Raw genomic sequence first — 11,080 nt, 5'->3', positions numbered from 1 at the left:
GCTGGCTTTGAAAGTGACTGGGATCCATGTGGATTCAGTCGGCTAGGAAGGATCGTCAGTTTCCCCAATGAATGGGTACTCACGGGATGCACCACGAGAAGGTCGATCCAATGCATCCCAAGGAGGCCTCTTAATCCCCCCAGCTCTTCCCACAAGCTTCCATTGGATGTCAGGCCGGGCAGCAAAACCTCTTCTCAGAACTGAAGTAGTACTCAAGCACCCCATGCATCACTGGACTGGAAAAGCTGCACTCCTACAGGCATAAGTCTCCAAATACTCGGTGTCTGTCATGCCCACTCCTCCAGTACTGCCCCCACCCCCAACCCTCAGACAGTCATCTCCTCCCAATGCCCTACATCTATTTGGACGTTACACCTGGAGAGGCCGATAGGTGGCGCCGAGGCTCCCTTTTCTCCAGCGCTGGACTGGACACCAGAACCCACTAGGACCCTCTTCCTTCCCTCCCAGCAGAGACAGAAATGGAGTCTATGACCTCTAACTGACCCCTCTAGTGGCTGCTAGTGCCTGTGATGAGGCCCGAGGAGACTCCAGTTGCTGTTGCAGGCTCCCAGTTGTGTTTTCCTTCCTGGTGGGTGGGGAGGAGCGAGGAGGGGGTCCCTAGGGGCCAAGCTGCAGCTGGTGGGGCGTTGCCTGGTGGGGTGGGGCACCGAGCAGCTGTCAGGGGAGAGAAGAGAGAGACAGAGAAGAGAAAGAAGAGAAAGAGAGGTGTTCTGGTTCCCTGGCTCCTACCCCAAGCCAAGTGGAGCTTCTAACAGGTTCAACACCCAGGACAAGGTACGTAATGGGGTACTTAGGGTTGGCCAGTTAGATCCCCCTGCCCTGCAAGAATTCCCGAGTGCCCTCCAGTCCCACCCCCTCCCAAGATGATCAAGCAGAAACTTGGGGGAGGGGGACAAAGCAAGTCATCCTGGGGCTGGGCATTGGCAGCTAAGACCTCCATTGCAGCTCTGATAGTGTAATTTGCACCAAGCCTTTCTCATCTGGGCCTCATTTTCTCCATCAAAAATGGGAGAGAGGGGTCTCAAAGACAGACATCTGTCTAACAACTTTGAAAGATGTCTCCTTTCCAACACGATTAGTCCTTCCTGGAACCTCTGGAAGATCAGAAAGTCTTTTTGAATCAAAGAAATGGCCCCCTTAATAGAGGAATCTCAGACAGTGGGGAGAAAGGGCTGATTTGGGGAGATTGCTGCCCCCTTCCTGCCAGAGGTCCTCTTCTATACCTCTCTTCTCAGCCTCATTTCCTTGGTTGGGACTGGGGGTGGGGCTGGGGGTGGACCATGCTAGCTGCTAGGTGCACCTCTCATTATGGAGAGTGCAGTGGGTTCAGGATAAGAGTATTTCTGGACACCCCCAAATCAGAAGAGGAGTCGATTGGGCAGAAATGTATGTGAGACCAAGGCAGGGTCTGTGGTGAGCCTATAGATGTCCTCAATAGGGAAGGAGGGGTTTTGCAAGTCCTGTTACTAAACTGTGGCTATTTGCCAAGTCTCCAAAGCCCCCTGCACTTTAGAGTCATTAGCTTATTTACGGCTCAGTAGCATTCAGCCAGGCCAGAAGGAGTGTGTGTGTGTGTGTGTGTGTGTGTGTGTGTTGGGGGGGGTAGAGCCACTTCCTCCCTCACCCTGCTCTTGGGAAGAGAGTGTTCCAGATTGTTCTCAGTTGGGGGAGGAGCCAGTACTGGCAAGCTCTGGCATCTCAGGATGGGGGGAGGGGACAGACTGTTTGAGTTCACTCTGGTTTGGAAGCTGAGAGTCAAGCACGGGTCTAGAATCAGTTCAGCCTGTTCGAATCCAAGTCTGCCGTGGGTCCTTGGGCAACAGATGCTGCCTCCTGTGCGAAGCACCCACAGTAGGACAGCAGCATAGACAGGGAGATGCCAACAGTAAAGCCCTCTGCTTGGACCTGGCACCCAGCACATATTCATTGTTTTTATTCATTTATGTTTACTGAAGCACTGCTCAACTCTGGCTTATGGTGGTGCGGGGGATTGAACCTGGGACCTTGGAGCCTCAGTCCTTAGAGTCTGTTTGCATAACCATTATATACGTCTCACCACCACATTCGTTGTTATTCTTACTGAGGAGATAAAAATGAGGCTCAAGGGCTGGCCTGGGGTCACAGAGCCAGGCCCTCCCGAGAGGCAGAACACTTACTGTAGGTAAGCTGAGCACCTGGAAAAGTCGCCTTAGCAACTACTTGACGCTCTACAGTCACCCCCTGCCTCCTTGGGGCTCTCCCCTCTCTCTCTGCTCAGCTGTCCCAACCAGCAAAGCCTCTCGGGGGGAGGGTGGGGGGTGGAGTGAGGCCCCTCACTCAGGTCGATGGGCTGGAGGCCGCCTTGGGATCCGGTGGGGAATACTTATTAGAAGCAGCTTCGCGGGAGTCGGGCGGTAGCGCAGCAGGTTAAGTGCACATGGAGCAAAGCGCAAGGACCCCGGCATAAGGATCCCGGTTCGAGCCCCCGGCTCCCCACCTGCAGGGGAGTCACTTCACAAGCGGTGAAGCAGGTCTGCAGGTGTCTTTCTCTCCCCCTCTCTGTCTTCCCCTCCTCTCTCCATTTCTCCTTGTCCTATACAACAAGGATGACGACAACAACAACAGCAAATAATAACTACAACAATAAAAAAACAAGGACATCAAAAGGGAAAACAAATAATAAAAAAAAGAAGCAGCTTCGCGGTCTTTGTCCTGCTTCTGCCTTGAGAGAGGGCAGAGGTGGGGATGAGGGCTGCGGGGGTGGGGGGCACAGGTAGGGCCTGCGAGGCTGGGGCTGAGCGCGGTGGGGACGCCGAGAGCCCCACAAAGTCCCGGGCTCCCACCGGCCGTCCGCAGAACCTGGAGCAGGGGAGGGAGTGGGCGCGCCCTCCGCCCTCACCCGCCCCCGCGCTTCTCCCCGCAGCGGGGGCGCCCCGCCTCCCGGGCGCCCGACGTGGACGCCGCCGCCGCCGCCGCGCGGGAGTCGCTGTCCGCGGAGCCGACATGCAGGCGGCGCGGGGCGGCGCGGGGCGGCCGGGCCGGGCTGACCGCGGGCCGGAGGGCGAGCGGCCACCGGGCTCCGCAGCCCCGTCCCCTTGCGCCGCCCCGGGCCCGCCGGCCGCAGGAGGCGCCATGCACCCGGGGCCGCCCCGCGCCGCGCTCCGCCTGTGGCTGGGCTGCGTCTGCCTCGCGCTGGTGCAGGCGGGTAAGGGGGCCCGGGCGGGGGTGGGCGCGGGCCGGGCAGGCTCCCAGTCCTCGGCTCCCTCCCCGCTTCCGGGACCGCCTCTGCCCCTCGCTACTCTCCTCACCCCACCCCCAGCCTCTGCCCTATGTTCTTGACCCCCACACTGTCCTCCAGCCCTCAAGCCCCTTCCCGCCTTCCCAACCCCGGGCTCTAGGGGTTTGTGGCTTCCCAGTTCCCTCACTCGGTCCCCCTGACCCTAGACCTTTGCCCCTGTAGTCTCAGCTGTCCTCTGTGGCCCTGGGTGCATCTGAGGACACCTTCTTCCCACCTTGGGCCTGCTTCCCTGTCCCCAAAGCTCTGCAGCCAACTCTGCAGGTCAGAACTGGATAGGGTCCATGTATGTGAGCATGTCAGAAGGATGGAACAGACCTCCCAGGGCTGCGAGTGAGGATGGACCCCTGAGCCTGGCGCCCTGAGTGCCGGCCTGTCCCAGGGGCTCAGCCCCATCGTCTCTCAGTCTCTATTGATGCCCTATCTCTGTCCCTTCTGACTGCAGCTGCTTCCCTCAATGTATCTCTCCACGGCTCAGTGCTCTCTCTTGCTTGCTCACTCTCTGCTCACATCTCTGTCTCTCATATCCCGCTTGTCTGTTCTCTGACTCTGTGTCTGCCGCCACGTCTGCGTTCTTCTGTCTGGTTTGGATTCTACAGGACCAGCCCCTAGGCTTTGCCCACTCAGCTGTGAGGTGACAGATACTGCTGCGGCTCAGGTCTGCCCTTTGGGAGACCTAGAGGCTTGTGCGATCACTGCCCCTTCTCCTAGAAAGTTCTTCTATCCTTGAAGCCTGCCATCCTCACCACTGTCCCTCACTCTCTCCCCAGCTGCTCTGACCCTCCTTCATCCTTGTTCCTCCCCAGAAGCCCTATCTTGAGCCCTTTAGTCTGCTGAGTGGTCTTGCTTTGAGTGACATCATCTCCCCTGCCACTCTCACTGCCGCCCAGGGCTGGCAGAGTATGAAGAAGAGGCTCTGGGAGGCTCTCCCCTAGACTCCATGTCAGGGTCAGCACAATACTGGGCTTTCCTCTCTTGATCCTTATTCCTTTCTCAGAGTAGACCCCAGCCGGGCTCTTCACCTCTGGGTCTTTCTCCTTCCTTCAAGGTCACTTATTTGATAGTGTATTATTATAGAAAGAGCACTGGACTGGGAGTCCTTTTAACTGTTTTTCACCAGACAAACCTCCACTTTCTGCAGCCCTGCCCACTAGGTCTCTAACAGACCTTGCCCACCCCTCTCAGCTCTGATCCTGGTTCCAGCCCTTCAGTTTTTATCTTGGACCCCTAGTGAGGCCAGTTGTGGTCAGCAGAGGTTCCTAGCCTAGACATAAGGACCTGGGTCCTTTTTGACTTGGCTTTTCAACTCACTAAAGAAATGAGACCTTTGTGCTTCTCAGTAGGAGGCCTGGCTTCTTCCTTCTCTGACTGCATGGCCAGACTATGCCAGGATCCCCCAGATCAGACCCTGGGTCTGGGCCTCAGAGCAGGGGGGCTCAGGCTCAGGTGCCTCCCAACCCCTAGATAGCCCTTCGGCCCCAGTGAATGTCACTGTCAGGCACCTCAAGGCCAATTCTGCAGTGGTGAGCTGGGACGTCCTGGAAGATGAGGTTGTCATCGGATTTGCCATCTCTCAGCAGGTAACTCTCAGGTTTCCCAGGAGGGAAAAATGCATGAAGAAAATAATGGTGTGTGGGGGGGGGCGGGAAGGGTGCAGAAACAGAAAGGAACAAAGAACAAGAGAGTGAGGCAGAGTATATCTTGACCTCAATAAGGAATCAGTCAGGAAGAGAGAGCTAAAGACTCTTTGGCGACTGGGAATTAAGATCCTAGTTTTGTTTATTTGTTTGTTTATTATTTATTTAGAGACAGAGAGGCAAAGAGAGAGCACGTCAAAGAGACCACAGCACCCAAACAATAAGATGGAGCCCAGGCTCAATCCTGGGTCATTGTACATGGGAAAGCGAGCATAGTTTTAATCTTAAATAGACCTGAGATTGGGCAGGGAAGACAGCATAATGGTTATTATGCAGACAGGCCCTCATGCCTGAGGCTATGAGCTCCCAGGTTCAACCCCCCCACACACACACAACCATAAACCAATAACCCCATTAAAAAAGTAAATAAGTAAAATAAAACCTAAGATTAGGACCCAATTCCAGTTCCCACTAGGTGAATGGCCTTGGGCAACTTCTCTGTCCTCTCTCTGATCTCACTATCTCTGAAATGGAGATAATGATACCTACCCACCTGCAGAGGTGATGGAATGCATATAGAAGATGTCTCTGCAAAGGATTTAGCCTGGAGGGTTAGAGAGGCAGTCAAATGGGGTCAGCAACTGTGCACTGAGAGCCGTGGGCCTGGCTTTTGCAGAAGAAGGATGTCAGGATGCTGCGCTTCATCCAGGAGGTGAACACTACCACCCGCTCGTGTGCCCTCTGGGACCTGGAGGAGGACACGGAGTACATTGTGCACGTGCAGGCCATCTCCATTCAGGGCCAGAGCCCAGCTAGTGAGCCAGTGCTCTTCAAAACGCCCCGTGAGGCTGAGAAGATGGCCTCCAAGAACAAAGGCAAGTCCTGGTCTCGGTCAGGGAAGGACCGAGTGGGCAGGGTGAGAGCAGCAGGCAGTCCGGGGAAAGCACTGACTGCTCTTACCTTCGTGCTCACTGCTGCCTAGGCAAAGCAGTACCTGAGAGAAGGGGGTCACTCCAGGCTCCCAAGTAACTGTGAGCATGTTCTTGAATCTCTTTGTGTCTGGTGTATGGACACCTATAGAAATGAGCACTCACCATCGTGGGCTTGGCCCTGGAAGAGTAACTCGTTTCTCTCTTTCCACAGATGAAGTGACTATGAAGGAGATGGGGAGGAACCAACAGCTGCGGACGGGTGAGGTGCTGATCATTGTCGTGGTCCTGTTCATGTGGGCTGGTGAGTCTCACCTACTAGTCCTCCTCTCCCTCCTCCATTTTCTTTTTCTTTTTTTTTTTAAGATTTTATTTATTTATTAATGAGAAACATATTAATGAGAAAGAACCAGACATCACTCTGGTACGTGTGCTGCCGGAGGTTGAATTCAGGCCCTCATGCTTAAAAGTCCGATGCTTTATCCACTGTGCCACTTCCCAGACCACACCTCCTCCATTTCCATCTCTCTCTCTCCCCCCCCCCCTCTTTGATTGAGGGTGAGACAAAGAGAGAGAGAAAGAGAGGAGAGATACCTGCAGTACTTCATCACTTGTGAAGCTTCCCCACCCTGCAGGTGGGGCTAGGGATTTGTGCATATCTGGGTCATTGTGCATGGTAATGTGTGCGCTTTGGTGGTGCACCACCACCTGACCTCCCTTCTCTTAACCTCTGGGAAATGGAGGACCTTGACAAGATCCCTTCTCTCACAGAAACAAAAGGAAATGAACTTGGAGATAGCTGATGAGAGATGTGAAAAGTCTCTAAGCCTTGCCTGGGCCCAAGTCACCAGTCATTCAAAACAAAGAAAAAAGAAAGAATGGGTGGTCCAGGAGGTGGCACAGTGGCTGAGGCACTAGACTCTCAGGCATGAGGTCCTGAGTTCAATCTCTGGTAGCACATGTACCAGAGTGACGTCTGGTTCTTTCTCTCTCTCCTATCTTTCTCATTAATAAATAAATCAAATCTTTAAAAAAAAGAAAAAAAGAAAAAAGAAAGAATGGGGGAGTCGTGCGGTAGCGCAGTGGGTTAAGCGCACATGGCGCAAAGCGCAAGGCCCACCATAATGACCCTGGTTCGAGCCCCTGGCTCCCCACCTGCAGGGGAGTTGCTTCACAGGCGGTGAAACAGGTCTCCAGGTGTCTGTCTTTCTCTCCCCCTCTCTGTCTTTCCCTCCTGTTTCCATTTCTCTGTCCTGTTCCAACAATGACAACATCATTAACAACCACAATAATAACTACAACAATAAAACAACAAGGGCAACAAAAGGGAATAAATAAATAAATAAATATTAATACAAAATAAAAAAAAGAAAGAATGATTTGTAAGATTCATAAGTGTTTGTCTTTCCCCTCTGTCAGGGAAGAGTTAAGCTCCTAAGAGTGGCTATACCCATAGTCTCTTGCCTCTAGCCATGGCTTTGACACCTTTTCCCTGCTCTTAACGGTTTCTGTGTCTCCTGGCATGCCAAGCGAGGCAGCTCAGGCTTGGGACTCCTTCACTAACCACTTGTCCTTGCTAGGTGCCACTCTGAGACTGCTCCTATCTCAGTGCCCCTACAGAATACTTCTCCCTTTTTCAATTCTTTATTTGATAAGTTAGGCTCATGTCTCCCTCTTTTCTAGCTTCTCTGTGGTTCCATTTAGGATAAAACCCAAATTTCATTCAGTTTTTTGGTTTTGTTTATTCATGAAAGGGGGGAGGTAGAGCATAGCACAGGGCCTGGACCATGCTCAGCAAATGCTCTTTTCCCCTCATGGAAAAGAGGTGCTGTAAGATGTTTAAGAGAAGGGAGGAAACGTGATGGAATGGGTGTCGGAGGAAACCAGCCCAGCAGCAGTGAAGGGGGTGGCTGATTCAGGCACAGAGGAAGGCTGTTACAGTAATAAAGAGATCATCTGGGGAGTCGGGCGGTAGCGCAGCGGGTTAAGTGCAGGTGGCGCAAAGCACAAGGACCGGCTTAAGGATCCCGGTTCAAGCCCCCAGGTCCCCACCTGCAGGGGAGTCGCTTCACAGGCGGTGAAGCAGGTCTGCAGGTGTCTATCTTTCTCTCTCCCCCTCTCTGTCTTCTCCTCCCTCTCTCCATTTCTCTCTGTCCTATCCAGCAATGACGATATCAGTTACAACAACAATAAAACAAGAAGGGCAACAAAAGGAAATAGATAAATATTAACAAAATGATAATAATAAAAAAAGAAAATTAGAGTAAAAAAAAAAAGAGGTCATCTGTAGCTTACACCTAGTAGAACTTAGCAAGTGTTAGTAGAAATGAGTTGGTGGGACAGGGACTTGACCTCTGGCCACTGACTACCATCTCTCCCCTCTGCCCAACCAGGTGTCATTGCCCTCTTCTGTCGCCAGTATGACATTATCAAGGACAATGAGCCCAATAACAACAAGGAAAAAGCCAAGAGTGCATCAGAAGCCAGCACTCCAGAGCACCAAGGCGGGGGTCTTCTCCGCAGCAAGGTGAGAGCAAGGCCCGGAGCTTCAGTGCGTGGTGTTCTGACTTGGACTCTCTCTGGTAGGCCGTGGACTGAGGACAGGGTCACTCCAGGACCTGGCATGACTGCAGCTGGGCAGAGCCAAGCTTGCTTGCTGCCCGTGTGACACAAGGGACACTGTAAATTGATTTTGGCACCTTCAACAAGGTGCCAGGGGCCACTAGAGCTTGGGAGGGAGGGGTAAGTCATTACATAGAGAGAACAGAATTCTGGGTTGGTGTAGGGCAGCTAGAGTAGGAGTTCTGGGTTTATATTTGTTCCTGCTTGGTAGGTGTTTCACCTCTTTGATTTCCTCTTCTATAAAACAGATATGACAACATTTGCAGTACTTGCTCTGAACAGCTCAGAAGACAGTAGAGAATGTGAGAGGATCTCATGGTTCTGAGAATGATTACCCAACAAGCAAACATCTGGCCCTCTCTACATCTCCTTCCTCCAGCTCCTTAGGCCCTCTTACTTCCTGTCCCCTTGGCTTCTCTCTTCCTGGCACCTTTTTCCTGAAGCCTCTTATTAATCCCCATCTACAGAAGCGCCTCAATAGTGTCAGTGACCGAGGCTGCACTCAGAGGCAGATCTGCAGGATGCGAGAGAAGCAGCCAACAAGACGGCTCTGCTGGGGGTGGACTCGATACAGGGCTGTGAGCCCATAACAAGTCTTGGCCCTTCTAGTGAGACTGAAGACTGGGCTTGAGAAGGCAGAAACAAGACTTCAAGGCAGGGCTACCTTTTCCTTCTACTCTGGACAAGAGTCTAGCTTTTAGGCTGTGAAAGCTAGACTGTTTTCCTTCCCCTGCTATTCCTTTCCTTCTTGTGTTCTCTTCCTCTTTCCAACCTTGCAAGAAGTCTGTTCAATTAATCCTGGCTGCTTCTCTCATTTTTTCCCCCTAGTTTCCAAACAAGTCCTCAGTGAACATCACTGAAGCATGACTGTCTGTCTGCAGGGTGAAGGGTTTCATTTTTCTTCTCTGCTGGTCTCCAGGTCCACAGGCACAAGGAGAGGGAGGAGGGAGGGAGTTAACTTCACAGCCACCCATGCCCCCTCCTCCTGCCTGTCCTAGCCTGGTGAAGGAGGCTGAACTACAAACCCAAATTCTGCAAAGAAAAATAAATAACAAGCCACACAAAGTACAAGGCCTGGCCCCATTCTGGACGAGGCAAAAGCTGCACAAGACTCAGTCTTCTTTCTGCCTCCTGGCCTCTCCTGGACTGGCTTCCTCTTTGGAAAAATGCACAAAGTTCCTGGGAGATGACTGGCACCTAGACTGACTCAAGGTGTGTCTTTCAGATCAAGAACCATCAGGGAAGCTGTAGAGCTGCCTGCCAAGCAGGGTCATGGCTGCCATCAAACCGTTTCTGGATCCAGCCATCAAGGCCTTGCTTGTGGTGTGATGCACAACACTGAAGTGTGTAAGATGTCTGTTTTATCTCTTTTGGAAAACAAAATTGAAGGGCTTCACTTTAAAGGATGGAGGGATCCCTGAGTTGGTCGCCTGCATCTGTATCTCTTTTGGTCCCTATTTGACTGTCAGATCATCATTTTGAGATCATAAGCAAACAAAGTAGGTTCAAAGACCTGGAAGGTATTGGACCTGTTTTCTTAGGAAAAGTCTCTTAGAGTTTTAGCAGTGTTGGCTTAGACACCTGGAAAGAAGTACATCCACACAGGACACTCAAAGGGTTGCTAAGTCGCCTACTTCGGAGTGGAAGCTGCTGCAACAAAGCCTGAGCCATACACCGTGGACAGTGCAAACAGCTCCGGCCTCCTGGTCTCCACATCTTGCCATCTCATCCAGGGTCTATGAAAGCTCCCCAGGGTCCTCATGCCTTTCCCTAGAGCCCAAGTGGTGTGAGGCGACTGGTCTCTCTCTCTCTCTCTCCACTGCCCCTTTTGGCTTAAAAAAAAAAAATGGTGCTTGAAACGGGAAAGCAGATTCTTCCCTAAGACTGAAGACTTATGTTTGCTGGATGCCTGTGTGAGAACAGGTGGACCTCTGCATCGTCCATTGATGGCTAAGGACAGGGGTGTGGGAAGACCACATCTAGCACAAGCCTGACATATAGTAGACACTCAGCCAGTTATCTGTTGAACCAAGGAAAAGAGCACTGGCCCTCCCCAAGCCAGAGAGCTGAAAGCCATCACCCAACGACCACCCTTTCCTTCCGGTCTAGAAGAGCTCTTATGGCAAGGCTGGGCCAGCAACCACTCTGCCTGAGTATAGTGGCGTGGGGAGGGAAGAGAGACAGGGTAAGAGGCAGATGTCAGCAATATGCTAAGGGCTTCCTCGTGGGAGGGCATGAGGCGCCACTCATTGTCTTGTGACTTCCATCCTTGCTGAATGGGGCTGCAAGGCCAAGACTCCTTAGGGGAGAGAGGTCCTTACCTCTGATTCAGTTAGAGCAATAACCACTTTTTAAATGTAAAATAAAAGACAAATGAAAAGGCACATCCTTGTCTTCTGGTAAATGCCCAAATGTTGCCCTCTTTTTCTGGCAATTGGCAGCAAGTCAGGATGTGTGGAGGAGGGAGTCAGTTCTCTATTTTGGCCTGCAATTTCTTAGGGACATGCCTGCGAGCCAAGCTAGAGTTGGAAGGGAAATCTCGAACAGATGGGGGTGCACGTGTAGGAGGAAAAAATAGCTGCTCTATCATCCTATTA

General features: G+C 52.3%; 1 protein-coding gene across 4 annotated transcripts; it reads left to right on the top strand.

Moving 5' to 3' along the window:
• Window positions 1-670: 670 nt before the first annotated feature.
• FNDC5 (fibronectin type III domain containing 5) lies at window positions 671-10,867 on the top strand. Of its 4 annotated transcripts, none has more exons than XM_060205805.1 (7): window positions 674-795; window positions 2,924-3,205; window positions 4,760-4,875; window positions 5,609-5,807; window positions 6,076-6,165; window positions 8,255-8,388; window positions 9,312-10,867. In XM_060205805.1, the coding sequence occupies exons 2-7, from the start codon at window positions 3,004-3,006 to the stop codon at window positions 9,348-9,350; spliced, it is 780 nt and encodes a 259-aa protein (XP_060061788.1). In that variant the 5' UTR covers window positions 674-795; window positions 2,924-3,003; the 3' UTR covers window positions 9,351-10,867. The 4 variants fall into 4 exon arrangements, with proteins under 4 accessions (XP_060061787.1, XP_060061788.1, XP_060061789.1 ...); XM_060205806.1 differs by having other exon boundaries at window positions 679-795; window positions 8,732-10,867; XM_060205804.1 differs by lacking the exon at window positions 9,312-10,867 and having other exon boundaries at window positions 671-795; window positions 8,255-8,597.
• The last annotated feature ends 213 nt before the right edge of the window (window positions 10,868-11,080 follow it).

Source organism: Erinaceus europaeus, chromosome 13, assembly GCF_950295315.1.
Source record: "Erinaceus europaeus chromosome 13, mEriEur2.1, whole genome shotgun sequence".
In the NCBI taxonomy this organism is placed as follows: Eukaryota; Metazoa; Chordata; class Mammalia; order Eulipotyphla; family Erinaceidae; genus Erinaceus; species Erinaceus europaeus.
Note: the sequence above shows the minus strand (reverse complement) of the source record. Positions and strands in the feature narration are given on the sequence as shown.